General features: G+C 49.6%; 3 protein-coding genes across 10 annotated transcripts in view; 1 reads left to right on the top strand and 2 right to left on the bottom strand.

Annotated features, from left to right (window-relative positions):
- TLN1 (talin 1) overlaps positions 1-8,851 on the bottom strand; it is a 31,590-nt gene extending 22,739 nt beyond the window's left edge. Inside the window, exons 1-8 of one of the 3 annotated variants that reach the window (XM_039875418.1) lie at positions 8,531-8,669; positions 2,536-2,650; positions 2,001-2,163; positions 1,662-1,759; positions 1,269-1,398; positions 1,010-1,162; positions 601-743; positions 361-488 (exon numbers count right to left, since the gene is read on the bottom strand). In XM_039875418.1, the coding sequence (XP_039731352.1) occupies positions 361-488; positions 601-743; positions 1,010-1,162; positions 1,269-1,398; positions 1,662-1,759; positions 2,001-2,130 (782 nt within the window). In that variant the 5' untranslated portion in view covers positions 2,131-2,163; positions 2,536-2,650; positions 8,531-8,669. Of the gene's footprint in view, positions 1-360; positions 489-600; positions 744-1,009; positions 1,163-1,268; positions 1,399-1,661; positions 1,760-2,000; positions 2,164-2,535; positions 2,651-3,557; positions 3,810-3,941; positions 4,098-8,530 lie in introns of those variants that run through there. The other 2 variants (XM_039875419.1, XM_039875417.1) reach the window with 2 other exon arrangements.
- CREB3 (cAMP responsive element binding protein 3) lies at positions 8,691-12,916 on the top strand. 5 transcript variants are annotated; one of them, XM_039875426.1, is made up of 10 exons: positions 8,691-8,817; positions 9,205-9,342; positions 9,421-9,568; positions 9,641-9,705; positions 9,817-9,906; positions 11,011-11,117; positions 11,225-11,293; positions 12,006-12,090; positions 12,185-12,269; positions 12,351-12,916. In XM_039875426.1, the coding sequence occupies exons 1-10, from the start codon at positions 8,734-8,736 to the stop codon at positions 12,659-12,661; spliced, it is 1,182 nt and encodes a 393-aa protein (XP_039731360.1). In that variant the 5' UTR covers positions 8,691-8,733; the 3' UTR covers positions 12,662-12,916. The 5 variants fall into 5 exon arrangements, with proteins under 5 accessions (XP_039731360.1, XP_039731362.1, XP_039731364.1 ...); XM_039875430.1 differs by having other exon boundaries at positions 8,769-8,906; XM_039875429.1 differs by lacking the exon at positions 8,691-8,817 and adding an exon at positions 8,963-9,099.
- Positions 11,736-17,201, bottom strand: part of GBA2 (glucosylceramidase beta 2) — a 12,275-nt gene continuing 6,809 nt past the window's right edge. The window contains exons 5-17 of one of the 2 annotated variants that reach the window (XM_039875420.1): positions 16,804-17,043; positions 16,461-16,563; positions 16,149-16,302; positions 15,932-16,057; positions 15,561-15,733; positions 15,222-15,326; positions 14,906-15,013; positions 14,658-14,809; positions 14,433-14,539; positions 14,123-14,265; positions 13,931-14,046; positions 13,647-13,838; positions 11,736-13,354 (exon numbers count right to left, since the gene is read on the bottom strand). In XM_039875420.1, coding sequence (XP_039731354.1) covers positions 13,070-13,354; positions 13,647-13,838; positions 13,931-14,046; positions 14,123-14,265; positions 14,433-14,539; positions 14,658-14,809; positions 14,906-15,013; positions 15,222-15,326; positions 15,561-15,733; positions 15,932-16,057; positions 16,149-16,302; positions 16,461-16,563; positions 16,804-17,043 — 2,004 coding nt within the window. In that variant the 3' untranslated portion in view covers positions 11,736-13,069. The remainder of the gene's footprint in view (positions 13,355-13,646; positions 13,839-13,930; positions 14,047-14,122; positions 14,266-14,432; positions 14,540-14,657; positions 14,810-14,905; positions 15,014-15,221; positions 15,327-15,560; positions 15,734-15,931; positions 16,058-16,148; positions 16,303-16,460; positions 16,564-16,803; positions 17,044-17,201) is intronic. The other variant, XM_039875421.1, reaches the window with a different exon arrangement.

Here is a 17,201-nt window from a genome sequence, read left to right as displayed (position 1 = left end):
GAAATATCAATGGATGAAGACTTGTGGGACTTTTTAAATCTAATATTCCATATGAGTAAAACTGTATCCTATTTCCCTCTGTCTCCTGCAATAAAATTCTTCAGAGAATCTCAAAAAAGTTACATGCTTGCTTAGGACATAGGTGGAAGGGGAAGAGATCTGGACCACATTCATATTCCACATGGGGCCAGCGAGGAGACAAATGTCTGATGGAAGCTAAAAAAATACCCATGTAGGTCAAACCCAGGTACCTCAGGAGAAGAAATGGGGTGAGAAGGCCTAGGATGGAGAGAGGCCTACTGAGGTCACAACAGCAGGGAGTCCTGGGCCTTGATAGGGTGTGGGATGTGAGTTACTCACTCAAGGAAGCCAGCCTTGTGCTTCTGCTCATTGTGGGGCCCAAACTGGATCTGGCATTGGAAGCCAGCAAACTCACAGGCCTTGTCGAAGGAGACAGGGTGGGAGCCATTCAGGATGTCATCTCGTGCCTGGACCACACAGGGAAAGGAGGTGAACAATGCATGTGGTTGAAGGAATGCCCTTCGCCGTGCTTCTGTCCTCACTCCCTACCTCCATTACCCCAGGCAAGTCCTCTCACACCTGCACATATAGAAGGTTCAGCTGTACGGGGTCCCGGGAGTCCACATTCTGGTCTGAGTAGAAGAACTTCCTCCGCAGCAGAAGTGTCTCATGCTCCTCCACTCCCTGTTCCCTCAGTGTGCGGCCATGGTCCAGCCAGTTCACTGGGACACAGAGAGTCCCCTCAATCACAAGCCCTCAAGGCCCCTGTGCTGTCTGGTCTCTGGCTTTTGGTTTATTTTTTTCATCTAGTACCTTCTCTCATTAATATGCTAATTTCAGTGAGTATAAGACTTTGTTTCATTACTGAAGCATCACTAGTGTCTAAAATAGTGTCTTCTAAGAGCAGTGTTCAATAAATAACAAATAAATCGCTGCCCCCTGCCACCCAGATCAATTCCAGTGCCCTCCTTTTTCCATTTCTGCTTACGCTCATCATCTGTGTGCAACTTCTGCTTGAGTTTCTCCATCTTCTTTTCATCTCGCAGCAGTGTCTTGTCCTTTCGTAAGGTCCCCGTCACCTCCTCCTTTTTCTCTTCCATCAACTCTCGAACCAGAGAATATTCATCATGGTTGGTGATGCCTAGGGGAGGGGAAAGGGTTGGTAGCATCCCAGGCACTGCATCCACATCTTTTGGCAGAGTTGGAGCCTCCCTGCCTGAGCCCTCAGCCCCACCGAGACCCCTTACCAATGCGGGCACAGATGGTCATGAGCATGTCGGTGACAGTCTTAGAATCATCCACCATGATAGTCTTCACAGTTCCATCTAGCATTCGGATCTTCAGGGGTCTCTGTTTCTTCTTGTACTCCATGGTGTCCTGTTGAGGCAGGAATAGGAGATAGGGGCCCACTTTAAGCTAGAGGTATTACTTCTTTTTTACATGGCCAGAGGGGAAGAAAGGAGGTTATTAAAAGAAAGACTATGATGGTTCACTCAAAAGCAGAATATTATGACCACCATTAATACACAGAAAGCATGGGAGAGGTCAGAGACAACAAATGTAGGTGCTGAAAATAGGGAGGTGGAATGGGGAAGCTAATGGAAAAAGAGGTTGGTAGTCCTTGATGAAGTGACACTTACCCCATTTCGGAGCATGTAGTAATCCAAAGCTTTCCCGGCCTCCAGCCATATACCCTTTTTGGGGTCATCATCTGACAGAAACAGCCCAAAGTCGCTGGCTAAAAGAGAGGATGGATCACTTCAGACATATGAGGACCCCAATGTGGCTGAATGGCTGCATTGCTGCCTCTTATTATTTCCCCAGTGATTCTGGGCCTAGAGGGGAGGAGCGAGCCATGGAGCATCGACCTGAGGGATAAGTAGCCTTGGGGGACAATAAGGTCATGCCTCAAGGCCAAGAGCCTGGGAACACAATGGACCAAGAATTCCCACCCCAGCCACCTGGGTAATCAGACTCACGAGGGCCAGTGAGGGCCTCTGGGATACGTTCACGAATGATGCGACAGGCGTCGTATACCATGGTGGATGGCTCGAACTGCATCGTCTTCACCACATTTCCAATGCTGATCTTCAGCGAAAGCGCAACCATGGTGGCAGCTTCTCCTCTCCAGGCTGGCTACACCTGGCCCATGGCATTGGGCATTAGAATACCCTTACTGAAGGAGTGAGGATCCCTCAGGTGGCGTCCCAAGGAGGAGTGTTTTTGAAAGGGATTCACCAAAGCAGGTAGTAATGAGGTTGTTTTAGTTTTATTTAATAATTTTATAGAGTGAAAGATTTATTACATCAAAAGGGCTAGTCCTAATCACCTAAGACATCTAAAGGAGAGGCTGGTCTGCAAGGTGCAAGAGCAGGTCTGAAATGCAGTGTGATCTGAGGACAGTACCCTGTCCTCACCACTGGAATCTGTGCCTCCCTTCTTTCTTCTGAGAGTGTCTTTCTCTTTCCCCTTGTCCCTGTTCCTTTCCCAGCCCTTCCTCTGCCTTGTTTTTACCTTTTCCTGGTTCAGTCTTTTTCTCTGTCTTCCATTAAATCCTGCTGGCTTTTCCCTGTCTGGAATTCTTAGAGCTCTGCCCTGACTCATCATGTGACCTTCCCTCACAGCTTCCCTACAAAATGAAGACGTATATTAGATAATTCCCAAGGGCTCTTGAAGCCTGCAAACATTGACTCTAGCTAGCCTGGCAGGGAGACCAAACACTGGCTGTTCAAGCCATCCAGGCCCACTCCTGTCCCAGCTTTCCTCTAATCTGAGATTCTGGGGCTTCCCTGAGGAGCTTGGCCCCATATTTGGCTTCCCTGGCAGTCAAGCTAGAATTATGACCCTCTAATCCAAAGAGAGCTCAGGAATTATCTAGTCAACTCTTCAATTTTACAGAAGGGCAATCAGACCCCGTGGGGGGTTGGGGGGGAGGAGTTTCAAGGCAGGTCAGAGAAAGAGCCCAGTTCTTCTCAGTTCCTGCTCTTTCCAAGTTACCAAGTCCTCACTACAACTCCTACGTGTGTTCTTTTTCAGTAAGTCCTTCTCAGAATCTGTCCTCTATCTTAGCTGCCTCCCCTGATGGTATTTTCAGTGTCTCTGAGGATACCAGTCCTATCCTGCCCTCCCCTGCCTTCCTCTGCCTTCCTGGCACCACCTCTCAGTGGGTTGGAGGAACCATTGGAGGTGGCAGGTGGCACACAGTGCACAAGAGGACAAGTCTGCCCCATAGCTGATGATGTGACCCAGTTTGGTACAGGGATTGGTGCCTCTTAACGAAGAGAGTGAGCGCATCCAGGATGCCCATTCCCCTTCTGACAAACTGCTAGCCTCAGAAGGGAGAAGCAGAGGTGGGGATGTTGGGATACAAAAGGCAGTTGAGAAGCAGGGAAGTTGGGAAGGGGCATGTTTTTTGGGGGGAGGTGAAGTCATTAGAGAGGATGAGGTAAGCAGGATTGAAAAATCTAAGTAGAAACTAGGGAGAGGAGATTGATGTGGAAAGAGTCTGGGTCAGGGTCTGAGAGACCATTTCTGACCTTCTAAACAGTCCAGAGCAGGGGTCTCCAACCCCCGGGCTGCAGACTGGTACCGGCCTGTGGCCTGTTAGGAACCGGGCCACACAGCAGGAGGTGAGCAGGGGGCCAGCAAGCGAAGCTTCATCTGTATTTGCAGCCGCTCCCCAGCATGAGTATCACCGCCTCAGCTCCACCTCAGATCATCAGGTATTAGAGTCTCATAGGAGCACCGGTCCCTGGTGCCAGAAAGGTTGAGGACCATTGGTCCAGAGTCTCAAAAGAGAAGAAACCACAGCTCGCTCTCTACCTCTCCTCTCAAATGAGAGGACCCTCCCAGTCTCCCCAGTTCTAGCTTTCTGCCCACCTCCCCATTCCTTGGGCATCTCGCCCAGTAGCTGGACAGACCTGGCTGTGGAGTCACTGGAGAGCTGGAGGAAAGTTGGAGAAGTCAGAGGAGCTGAGGGCAGGACTGAATGGATCCCCCACTCTAAGCTGAAATTCCACATCTCCCCCCATTTCCTCCGGACATATGGATACCCCCTCCTTACTCAAGTACGGAAAGCTCTGGTGAGACCCCGATAAGGGAGCTGAGTCATGCCTACCCTTACTTTCAGGCTGGTCATGAGCAGACAGTTACATAGCCACAAGAGGGTGAGAACTGAAGAGTGAATTGGGGGTGATGAGGGTATAAAACAAGGCCCCTGGAACTATCCAAGAAAGCTATCCAGTTCCTGCTCTGGCCTGAGAACTTTGCTCCCCTTTCCATCATGTTTTAAGGAATAGCAACAATACCCCCTCCCCCAATGTCCCCCTCCCAGAGAACTCCTCCTCCCTCAAGACATTCCTGAGACGCATTCCAGAGGAGTTGGGCAACTGGAGGGTGGGGAATGCAGGACAGAAGGTCAAATCCCAGCAAGGAATGGAATGTAAGTGTACTACGGGTAAGGAATTTGGGATATATGGAAAATACAGTCAGAGCAGATACCCACAAAGAGAGTTGCAGAAAGACAGGTAATTATAGTGAGAGACAAAGGGAGACAGAAAGCTGAAGACAGTCAGAATAGAAAAGGGTTGGGGGAGTAACACTCAGTCTGTTACCAAATTTGGCCTCTGAGTCTGCAACCGCGAGCAGGGGGAGGAGGGGCGGGGGTGAGGGTTGTGGGTGAGACTGACATATCCGGCCTCAGGCTGCTGGAGGCTCATTTAGGGCTGGACCGGGCAGCTGAAAGGCTGGACCTGACCTCCCCCAACACAGCCTCTCCTCAGCTACACCCCTACCCACGCATATTCATTCTCCCCAAATGTACCCCAGCTTATGCACTGAGCTTTTTCCCACAAAGCTTACACTGTCTCTAAGTACACATTATCTCAAACACGCAGCCTCTACACAGATCCCATCACAACCGTGTTATCTTCTCATAATGACCCTATCCCAGGCACACAGCTTCCCCACAAATACACCTCTATCAGCAAGCACAACAGTTGTCTCATATCACCCCTCCCATTATATAGACATTCTCCCTCCATTCATCTAGCAAGCATTTCTGAAGACTTACTGTGGGGAAGGCACTAGGCTAAAGTCTCAGCGGCTGGGAACCAAGAGTAGGCCCTACCATTTGCCCTCAAGGGGCTCTCAGTCAGCTAAATAAGAATTATAATAGAGGGCAAGATGTAGTAAGAGCCAAGAAGTGTAAGTTCAAGGGAGTGATGGGGATCAAAAAGTCTCCATGAAAAGTGTCCTTTGAAATAAGGATTTTAAAATAAAGATAATAAAGAATAATAGTGATCTATCTTTTTATTGACTATATGGTCCATTGCTTTGTGTACATGATTTCATTTAATCCTTACAACAACCCTGAAAGGTAGGTGTCGTTATTTCCATTTTTACAGTTTAGGAAACTGAGGTTCTAAAAAGCATTTGTTCAAGGTACTTGTCCAAAATCACAGAGCTAATAAGTTGTGAAGCCAGGATCTGAACCCAGGTCTCTCTGACTCCAAAGCTCAAGCTCTCTCCATTATACCAGCTGGAGATGGGTCAGGGGTCGCATTCCAGGCAGAAATAATAGCATAAGCAAAGGTGAAGAAGCAGGAAATCACGGAGGCGCATTCAGGGAAGTGAGTAGACACGCTGGCTGAAGCACAGGGTACCTGCAAGGGAGCAGTGATGGGGAAGTTAGGAAAGGCGAAGGAGGACTAGAGAGAAGTAAGAGGAATTTTATCTACTAAAGGGCAACAGGTGGCCAAGAGAGGCTGTGAGCTGAGAAGGGACATATCCAGAACTGGATTTTAGGAAAATAACTGGCAGTTACCTTGGAGATTTGGTTAGGAAGACACTGCATTAGCACAAGTGAGAGGTAATGAAGCCAGAGATAGAATAGTGGAGAGAAGGATGTTGCTCAGAAAATTTAAGAGGTAGAACTGACAGGACCTGATGACAACCCATCATGTCAACTCTCAGGGACCAGGACCCAAAGTCAGGCTGGGATCCCAGAGCTTCTTGTCATCAGTAGCTCCTCAGTGGCTAGGGTAGCTTGAGTTTAAGCAAGAAACTGGGAAGGGAGAAAAAAGGATCAGGTTGCGCTGGGAATGTAAAGATGATGAGACTGTGGTTAGGGGATGTTGGTTAGGCTGTGGGAAAAACGGGATGGGGATGTGGTTAGTACCAGGTAGGGGCAAAAGGGATGAGGTTAGTACACTGTGTCAGATGGGTACTAGACTTATTGGGGTGATCCCTTCATAACATATATAAATGCCTAACCACTATGCTGCATACCTGAAACTAATATAATATTGTATGTTGACTGTAATTGGAAAATAAATTAATCAAAAATTAAAATACATGTACATATCTTTTTTAAAAAATTAAAAAAAAAAGGATGAGGTTAGTTACTGTATTGGGCTGGAAATGGGGAAGACAAGTTATAGAGAAAGGCTGGGGAAGACAGGAGTAGGAAAAAATACATATGTAATCAGTCACCAGATCGGGCTGGGGGAAGGGGAAGAATAATTATGTGGAAAGTGGCTAAATCAGAAAATGATAAAGTGAGGTCACAGGCTAGGTCAGGCTACAGGAGGCTGAGAAAAATGGGGGCTGTGGTCAGTGGCTAAATTAGGCTGGGATGGGGGGGATAGTGTAGGGACACTGATAGTGTCTAAGTATAGCTGGAATTGCAGGGCGGCGAGGGGCCGTGGGATGCAACCAATGGCTGGGTCAGGTTGGGTAGGGGATAGTGCTATGGTCAGTGGCAGGGTCAAGCTGGGAGTGAAATGGGGGTGTGGTCAGTGGCCTGGCTGGGCGTGGGATCAGCAAGACCCAGTTTCCTCTTTGGGTCTCATTTCCTCTTTTCTCTTTGGGGAGTGGGGGAAGGGGATCTACAACTGGACCAAGAAATTAAGGCGGCTTAGAATCAGGGGAGGGCACATAGCAGGGACCAGGGGTACTTGCCAGTTGTGCTGGACTGAGGGTGGGGTATTCAGCAAATGAATGAGTGGGTGGAAACTATGGGAGAGAGCTATAGTGATGGGAAAGTTCAGATTTGGGTGAGGATAAATTAAAGTAAGACGTGTAGATTAAGAGGTGGAAAGAGAGGCAGGCTAGGACTGGATGATAAGATGAAAAACATGGGAGAATTATAGGCAAGGGAAGTATTCTGTAAGGGAACATGCAAGAAGGGGGTGAAATGCAGGGCTAGGGATGACAGTTGGAGAGGAGGGCTTAATATCTAGGAAATAAAGGAAATGAATGGCAGTGGAGTTGAATTTTCAGAGGATTCAGTCATCCCTTTATCCTACAGCAACAGCGTTTCCTTGGTCTACTTCCCCCTTAGTCACCAGTCCCCTCTCCCCTAGGCAGTCCCTCCACTATGACTAGGCCTCTCATATATCCTCTGGGTCCTTTTCCCTTTCCCACCTTCTATCATGTAAACAACAGAGTCTAGGAACCCCTGCCTCTCAACTGTAGTGGCCATAGCAAGAGCCTTGAGCTTAAAGAGCAGAATAAAAGAAACTCGAATCCCGGATGCCTGCAATTCTAGCTGAAGTCCAGAACCATGACCTGAAATTTAGTTTGTTATTTTTCTGGTCAAAGAAGCCGTTGCGACTACATGGGAATAAGAGACTTCCCCGCAAAACAAGAGCATCTACCTACTGCCAATCTCCTAAATTTTACCTGCCTGAGGTCAACTACTCTGACCTCGACTGCAACCTTTAGAACTGCCCTCAATTCCTAACATTAACCCTGATCTTAATTTGTTTACTGTTTCCCAATACAGGCTTCAACATTCATCCTTTTCCTAGCAGGCAGCTCTAACTAACCCTGATCCCTAACGCTGACAGAATTTTTTTTCTTTAGCACCACCCCCCTGACCTTAACCCAAAATGTTGACCCCTAAACCTACAGCTCATTTGTCACTTGATTCCTGATCTACTCCTTCACTGTTTAGCTCTAATATTGACTATGTCATGGTTCTCTAATCCCCAAAACTGAACTTCTAACCTAATTCCTGTTGATGACCCTGAACTCTAACTCTAACTTTGACTTAATGTTGGCCATCCTAGTAAATAAAATGACCTTAATCCAAACTTTACCTACATAAACGGACCCGACTCACGCTAATAACTCTAAGTTTTAACCGTGGCTCTATAACTCCTAAAGTTAACCGGATTCCTAAAGCCAACTCACCTAATCCTAAACTCACCCACTTACCCGCTATCAGCTAACCTCAAAACCAATACCCGCCCTGCACCTCACTGCCACCCCACTTGCCATCTTCCCCCAAACCTATCACAGATGACTGCTCCCAGGAAGGGCTTGGCTCCTGCAAAACGGCCTACTTAATTCCGAGCCCAAGCCCAGATACACTTGACGTTGACCAAGACAACAAGACCCGAAACAGGAGACGCAGGAGAGTCAGGGGCCCCGCCCGCCCTTTCTCCTCCCGGGCCTGGCTTTGCGGCCCCACCCTGAGGCTCCCGTGCGGCCCCGTCCGGCCTACCTGAGCTGCCTGGCTTGTGCCCCGCCCGCCGGCCCGCTAGCCCGTTAGTTCTCCGGGTGGCTCTCGGGGTCCGGCCTCGCCCTCCCTTCGGCACTCTCTGGGCCACTTCCGTCCCCGGAACGTCCCCCACCCGCGGGCGGCGCCCTTGGCCCGCGCTCTATGGTCGCAAAGACCGCAGGAAGCTGCTCTGGCCCCAGCTCTCGATGCTCGGGAGCCGGCTGAAGACCATCCGCCCTCCCCGGCGGAAGCAAGGGTGCGGCGCAATCCGGGGGAAACGCACGAACTGCGTATGAGTTCCCTTTTAGTCTCTGATCCTTCCTTTTTCTAGCTTGGGGCGAAGGCGGAGCCGGTTCCCCAGAATGTCCGCCCTCAGGGTGTAAGTAGACAGCAGGGACCTCCCCTCTATTTGCATAGCTCGCGGGACGTGGCGAGGCACCTGGGTCACTTCCGCATTAGGAGGTGACTTTAAGTCCCGGAATGTTTCGAGGGTAGATGCGTCACTTCCGTTGTGTTGGACGCTGCAGAGAATTGAGTTTGAGAGGGCAGGTCCAGTTTGAGAGCGACCACTAGTACTTAGGGGGAAAGCTGGCTGGAAAGGGACTAGCGGATAGGTGGGGCTGACGGACAATCGGTGGAGGGGTGAACTTCTGTGTTTCTGCCTGTTCTTTCCGTAGGTGTACGGTATGGAGTTGGCGTTGGACCCGGATGACCAGGACCTGCTGGGCTTCCTGCTGGAGGAAAGCGGAGATTTAGGGGCGGTGCCCAAAGAGGCCATGGAGGCTCCAATGAGCTGGGAGTTACCGCTTTCCCAGGTAGGTGGGCACTGAGGCGCGGGCGCGCGCTGTTCACAAGGTGATGGGTCAAGGCCTTTTAATTTGAACCCTGTGCAGGCACTGAGCGATTGGGACATAGAGGATTTCCTGAGCTCTCTGCAGAGTCCCCCAGCATCGTTGAGCGTTCTCAGCAACTCGAACCCCTGTCTTGTCCACCATGATCACACCTATTCTCTCCCACAGGAACATGTTTCCATAGATCTAGGTGAGTCTGAAATAAGTGAAGTTTTGTGGGGAGAGGACTCATAGACCTGGCTATTCACTTTCCCTTTTGCAGATAGTGAGAGCTATGGAAAAGAGGGGGCCCTGATTCCCTTGCATGTGGAGGAGCCGTCAGAGCAGGTACTTGATTTACGAGAGGATTATTCTCATATTGCATAACTACAGACAGGATTCCTCATTCCTCTCTGACATCCCCTTGCAACTCTGCTGCCCATCTTTCTGTAACCCCAGGAGACGGTTAGGCTGATACTGACAGATGAGGAGAAGAGGCTATTGGAGCAGGAGGGGATTACTCTGCCTGGGACTTTTCCTCTCACTAAGGTAAGACTCCCATTGGTAGAGCAAAGGCTGGGTGAGGGAGGGGTGTTGAGTACCAAGTAGGCCAATTCTGTTAATTCTGCATTAGCAACTTGAACAAGGACTGAAGTGAGAAACTTAGCAAATTTGCTCTTAATAGGAACCTGGGGGATGTGGTTGATATGCTGCATGCAGGGGCAGATTCTGATTTTGTGAGGCTTATACAAATTTTGGGGTTCTCTTTTAAATAGAATGCAGAATTATCAGTACATTAGTATAGGGACTTGGAAAGGACTTTGATTTTACTGACACTTAAGATTTCACTGGCTTTATGGTAATCCACCTAGCTGAAAAGGTAGAATTTTTAGAGTTCATCAAGGTTGGACTAAATAGTATAACAAGAATGTAAAATCTTGAGTTTTAAGTTTTAAGCAGCAATGAATGGCAGCCTCATAAGCACGATATTGTGATAACTGTCATGAATTCAATGTTCATTAACAGAAAAGTTAAAAGAATTTTAATTTCTTAAAGTACAAGATGAGTCAACAGAATTTTAATTTCTTAAAGTACAAGACGAGTCAACAGTGAATGGGGTTGGAGGCTGTATCAGAAGAGGCTAGTCACTAGAAGGGCAGTGACTATCCTGCTCTCCTTTATACTGGCCAGAGCACATCTTACTGTCCAGTTTTGAGCCCAGATCTTTGACAGTATTAAAAGGACTGTTCATCCCAAGGAGGTAAGATGGTGAGTTAAAAAAATTTGCCCATATTTGTCTTAACTCTGAAGAAACGTTGAGTGCCTTAAAATAGCCGAAGACCATTTGTTCTGTATGGCCTCAAACGTTAGGTATTAGGTAAGTCCAATGGATAGAAATTATACAGGCAGGTGTTGGCTCAGGAGAAGGAAGATTTCAAATTAATAAAATTGTTAAAAATGGTCTGGCTTGTGAGGGCATTAACACCTGAATCTCTGAGGCATTCAGCCAGAAGCCAAGTACCTATTGGTCAGGGAAGCTGTAGAAGGGAGTCCTGCATTGGGAAGATTGAATTCAGTTGCCTTCCAACTCTTTGGTCCAACGTTCGGTGCAACGTTCGTCTGATGATACCCCTTTTCCCTGTATTCTCTCAGATGGAGGAACAAGTTCTAAAACGAGTGCGGAGGAAGATTCGAAATAAAAAGTCTGCCCAAGAGAGCCGCAGGAAGAAGAAGGTGTATGTGGGAAGTTTAGAAAGCAGGTATAAATGGCAGAGGGACTCTGGGGTTGGGGGAAACATAAGTAGCTGGAAGTGGTAGGTTGAAGGGAAGATAATAGACCATATCCCTACATCTGCTGTTCCCCCAGGGTCTTAAAATACACAGCCCAGAATCTGGAGCTACAGAACAAAGTACAGCTCCTGGAGGAACAGAATCTGTAAGCGGCTCGCCAACATCAGTTCCTTTTCATCCTTTCCGTTTAATGCTGTCTCACTCTTCCTTGTTCCACAGTTGATTTTCAACTGGGCACCTCCCACATGCAAGGTCTGGTACTTGGCTTTTGGTAGGCCTCTGATTCTAAGAAGCTCACAGTAATAGGGAATAAATTCACAAGTATCTAAGGATAAGTATCAGGAAAGACAAAGGAGGGATTAAAAAAGACCTCACAGGGCAAATGGTGTTTCATAGTAGATAGAATTCTAGGGGGTGGGGTGGGGATGGGGCGGATTCTAGGGAGAACACAGCATAGTCCAGGCTGGCTGGAACCCTAATGTGAGTTGGGCCAGAAGGTGGAGAATGTAGACTGCTTGGTGAGGATTATGCGTATAGCTATTTGGGCAGTATGGAACTAATTGCTTACAAAGGAGTTTAAGTCAGGGTATGGCAGAGAGGTGTGTATTTGTTTTAATGAGGAACTTCAGGCATTTTGTCCACATAGAGGAAGACGTCTGGCAAAATAACAAAAAGTAAAAGTTACTCAGTATTTCTGGATCTCATGTATACAGTAGGTATACATGTTATTAAACTTTTTCTCTTGGTTAAAAAAAAAAAGAATCAAGTGCACAGATGGAGGCATGACCTTAACAGGAAGGGATTTCATTGTATCTTGGTGCCAGGCGAGGGGCTGCTCATTGTCCCCTCTCTTCTAGGTCTCTCCTGGATCAGTTGAGGAGACTCCAGGCCATGGTGGTTCAGATAGCAAACAAAACCAGCAGCAGCAGCACCTGTGTCTTGGTGAGGATAGTGATGGAAGGAGAGATCCTTCTCTCAGGTAGCAGGGACAGTTGTAATTCAGAGCCTTTATTCATCTCCTTTTCTTCTGCTCCAGGTCCTGCTGTTCTCCTTCTGTCTCCTCCTTGTACCCGCTATGTACTCCTCTGACACAAGGGGGCGCCTGCCATCTGAGCATGGAGGTGAGAGGCTTGAGGATACCATTAAAGGTGGACTTGGGGGGTGAAGCCTGGCCTGCTCTTGAAGAGTCTTTGTCTCCTCAGTGTTATCCCGCCAGCTTCGTGGCCTCAGTGAAGACCCTCACCAGCTGGAACTGCCTGCCTTGCAGCCAGAGGTACCAAAGGACAGCTCAGACCGAGAGCTCCAGGCTCCTGGCAATTCTTGCCTGTTCTACCTCATGCCTCAGGCTCTTGGTACAGAGCCTCCCATGAAGTTGCCACTCCCTGACCCCTTCTCAAAGTCCCCCCGCCCAGATCCCATCCTTTCCCTGCATGCAAATCTCACAAGAGAGGGAGAATGGGTACCTGCTCACAGCTCCATATGTGTTATCTTACAAGGCAGACACTCAGGCTAGATGTGAGGCTTGGGGCCTCCAGTCTGTGTCAGATTAAAAGGAATGGGGGAAGGCTAGTCTCAGCTCCTGTGCCCTGTCAGGAAACCTGAGGGCTCAAACACACCACTTTTACTGGCTTTCTGGGCCTTTTATTTGTACCCGTGTATGTCCATCACCCCATGAATGGGCCTGGGGGAATCAGCTGACCTTTTTGAACATTTCATGCAATAAGGGGGTGGGGTGAGGAAAGAAATAAATAAGTGATTGTGATGTTTAGGTCATTCTCTACCCCTCTTTACTGGCACAATTGGGTGAGAAGAGAAGAAGCATGATTGTCCCTGGGGCTCAGGTTGCAGGAGGCTGGGAGGAACGGGGAGGAGGAAAGGTGAGGCTGGGCTGTTGGTGCCTCCTTCCCACAGTTCAGAGGGCTCACTCTGGGCTCAGGTTTGCCATGGTTTCCTTTGGTCCGAGTTTAGGCCCTGTGCTAAGTCCTGTGCCCTGTTCAGTTACTGGCCTGGAGGCCCTATTACACTGCTGCTGCTGCTGTTGCAGAGCCAGTTGCATGGCCCAGATGCTCAGTGGCCGCATGTAGGCCAGAGAGCGGAACACTTGGTGCTGGCAGTATGCCTCAGGGGTCTGGAAGGCCAGGCCCAGGCGCTCCCACACAGTACGGTAGCAGCCTTCAGCTGTACGGAAGCCCTCCCAAGTCAGGCCCTGTAGGGAAAGATGGTAGTCACATTAGTTGGCAACCCCTGAATAGCCATTTCAGCTGGACAGATGGAGACAATAGGGTCTCTGCCTTCTGGCAGTTCCCACCTGGTAGGGGAGATAAACTTGACCCACAGGCAAAAGACAAGGCAGGAGATGGAATGCACGCTAAAGAAAAGGGGAGGTTTTATGGGTGGATAGGATGACATAAGGTTAGTCTGCGCAAAAGTTTGATGGCTGAGAAAGAGTGCTGGGCCAAGGTACAGATGGTAGAGAGATGAGAAAGGGAGTGCATTACCTCCTGGATCATGGTAGCTGCCAGCCCATATACCACGCCTACCCAGACTTCATCAGACTGAACACTGGATCTATCAGGGACACCATGGGGCTGCATCCCATTTACAGCACCCATGGCCCCTCCTGCAAATGCCTGGACATTGAACTTGAAGATAGTTTGGAGAGCACAGACCACGTGTGGGGTAGGAAATACCTAGAGGAGCAAAGGCAGAAACATGGTCTCTTAACTTGCTTCATACCTCCAGGAAAAACCCACCTTTCTGGTTCCTCTTCCTAGTCTCTCACCTCAGTGTCTCCTTCTCCTAGGCCACTAGCCCTCAGGAACCACTGGCCAGCACACTGGTCAGACATGATGCTATAAGATTGAGGTTGAGAGCTGCAGTCATAGTTGTAATAGTGTCCTGGAGTGGAGGAAGGGCAAAGTAAAGCTCCTTGTGTCCCCATAGCTGCCTGAAGACTTAGGATTCCTCAACTCACCATTCCATAGCAGTCTCTCATAGGCTTCTCGGCCTCGGCTAAGGATGGAAGAAAACTTATCGAGGATGTCCTGTGTCCCACACAGCGCAGCCATCTGGACCATCACAGCCACAGCTGCCAGCCACAGTCCTCCACAGTAAGCACTGATCAAGGACACAGGTTTAAGGGTCAGACTGGTAGCTTCAGCTACTCCCATGCAATGTAACAATGAGTTCACTTTTCCTTGAGCCTACAATCCCTTGGTGCCCAGTTCCCTACCTCAGGCCCCCTGAAAACCCCTACTCCCTCACACCCCCCACCCCCCACCCACCTGGGGCCTGTGGTGACCCATGCATCATAGGTCTGGTCCGCATAGCCTCCGTTTTCAATGAGTCCATCTTGGTCCTTGTCAAACTTCATTTCAGACTCCATCACGGCCTAGAGAAGGATCAAGATGCTTAAGACCTAGATACTAAGGAAAGACAATAGCCAACTGGGCTCTCCCCAAACACCTGTCATCCCCTGGCACACTGTCCACTGTACATGCATCCCTTACCAAACACACAGGCCACATGTCCCTCAGGAAACCCTGGTCACCCGTCAGGTAATAGTCCCGATAAACCTGCAGCACAAACTTCAGATTCAGGTCCTTCCAGTCAGCAGTATCATGGATCATGTATGCATTGACCCGGAGCCATGGCTCATCATCTGCAGGAGAGAAAGGAACCTGGTCTATTTGCATTGGTGGGTAGGGTAGAGGGTGCAAAAGTTGAAGGAGGGAAGTTGAGGTGGAGGGACTTTTACCTGGGTCCCCAATATCATGGGGAATGACGTTCCTCCTTTTCACAGGTGCCACTACCCCACTCATCAGGTACTGTCGCCATGACAGGTCCTCCCTGAGTGTGGCCAGAGCTAGGGGAGCAGACACACAAATGGGAGTGTGTGTGTATGCAGGGAATAGAGGCAGGGTAGGGCACAGAGCTGTGCATGTAACCCCAGAGGGGAACCAATAAACAGGATGTAGATATGTTTGGGGGAAGGGAGAAGAGACCATCTGAGGGACCACAAAAGTTTAGAGGTGTTGGGAGCTAAGCAGAAGGGGCACAAAAGAGACCCTCACCCATGTCATACTGTAGGCTGAGCTCAAGTTTGGGCCAGAGCATGATGAGGGCAAAGGAAGCGTAGAAATGGACATCATATGTGTTGTACATGCGATATTCCTGGCCTGGAGGAATGAGGGAGACACACTGTTGCCATAATTCCTGCTTCCCCTTCGTATTCTCTCTAGCTTGTCCTCTAGATTTGAGGGTGGGGCAGTTACACTCCATATCTGCCATTTACCCCCTCATCCCAACCAATACCCTGGGGTTGACAACACCTGTCATCCTGCCTGGTGATAGGGCACTAACTGGCCGCGCAGACACAGCCTGCCATGCCATGGCCCACTGGCAGCCCGTACCTTCAAGGTAGCCAAATCGACCATACTCCTGTAGGATGGGGCGGAGCTGACACATGTTCCCCACTAGCTCCTCTGGTAGGGCGTCCTCAGGAACTTCCAGCCATATTGTCCCTCCATCAGCCAGGAAGTATAGTTCATTGAACAGTGCAGATTTGTACCAGGAAGGCAAGGATCTGGGGAGCCAGGAGGAAGGAATGGTCTAATGAGTGGGGACCTCCCAGGACAGGAAAGGAAGGATTCCGGAGTTCAGCAGAATGGGGGCACCATGTGATTCCCAGCCCAACTCCGCTGATTTTGGTGGATGGAGACTGAATCAAGGAGTCATAGCTGGAGTGCCTGGGAGAAAGGCAAGAGATGGGCTGCACTGGCACCTGTCATCCAACACTGGGCTCTGCCAAGCCGAGATCCTTTCTTCCCAGTCTGTGTATCGGCACAGTGCATAGTGGCTAAGGGCAGGTGCTGCATCACCATCTGAGCCAAAGAACCTTGTATACCGCCTGGGATGGAAACAAAGGGGAGGGATGAGACCATGGGCTCCAGGTCCGAGCCCTAGCACCCTGGATCCCTGTACTCTCTTGGTCCCCTCACCTGTAGTAGACCTGGCCCTTAGCTCCAAACATGATTCTGGGCATGTCCCAAGCCAGTGAGAACTCCAGGCAGCACTGGCCTCGAGGTGGCAACTTGCCTGTAACACATACAGCCCCAGCAATGCCTACCCCCTTCTGTGAGGGGGCGCTTCGGCCTGAGAGAAGCACAAGAGAAATCAGCACAGGCACCCCCTTCAGCCCCAGGGGTCCCTAACATGGGAACAAGGCTTATTCATTACCAGGCCCCCCAACCTGCTCCTAAGACAGGGACAGCCTCTCTTCCTGCCACCTCCCTGTTAGACACCCCCATCACCAGCAGGGGAGTCCAGCTGTCCATCCTGAAGTAGATCCTGCCACACCTGCTGCCCAGTGCTGTCAGGATCAAAGGCTGTGATGTGGGTTATCGTCGTATCTGCCTGTTAAGGGACCAAAGACTCTGTGAGGGGAAGCTCTACAAGTATGCTGGCTTCTGACAAATGCTCTAGCTCCTGTTATATATTCTAGCCTCCACGTTCTAGAGGCTTAAGGGCTGTGGTGAGGGTAAAGCTTAGGAGTTGAGGAAATGACGAGACCGTGGTGGGATGGGACTGGGCTCAGGGATAAGGCTGAGGGTAGGGGTTCAGGGGCTGAGGTATATAGGGCAGGCTGCTTCGTACCGTGAGCCGTGCAGCTACAGCCATCGTGTAGGGATTTGGAAGGGTTGGATGATGCAGCAACAACCCCTGTACTGTCTCCCCGTCACGCTCCAGACAGAAGGGCTCATTCCACAAACCCCCTGAGGCATCATCTCCACCTCCCAATCCATTTCGCATGGAGAACATGATGGACACATCCAGGGCTTCGTCCCCTTCATTTTCCACATCCCACACAAAGATTCCTACAGGCAGACTGCTGTCCTGGGAGCAAAAGATCAGATTCAGTCCGTGTATACCCTCCTGGGCTCACACCCCAGGATCAATCCTCGGCACCAAGGATTTGACTCAAATACTCCCAAATATACTCTCTCATCTTCCACTCGCATCTCTTCATATTCCCAGGCAGGCTGTCTACCATG

The sequence above is a fragment of the Pteropus medius genome, unplaced genomic scaffold (genome assembly GCF_902729225.1).
Source record: "Pteropus medius unplaced genomic scaffold, Ma_sr-lr_union100, whole genome shotgun sequence".
Taxonomy (NCBI): domain Eukaryota; kingdom Metazoa; phylum Chordata; class Mammalia; order Chiroptera; family Pteropodidae; genus Pteropus; species Pteropus medius.
This window is presented reverse-complemented; position numbering and strand designations above follow the sequence as displayed.

Coding starts and splice junctions, on each gene's coding strand:
- CREB3 (XM_039875426.1), top strand. CDS start 8,734: ATGCTCGGGAGCCGGCTGAAGACCATCCGCCCTCCCCGGCGGAAGCAA. Junction 9,569..9,640: donor ACATGTTTCCATAGATCTAG/GTGAGTCTGAAA, acceptor TCCCTTTTGCAG/ATAGTGAGAGCTATGGAAAA. Junction 9,706..9,816: donor TGGAGGAGCCGTCAGAGCAG/GTACTTGATTTA, acceptor CTGTAACCCCAG/GAGACGGTTAGGCTGATACT.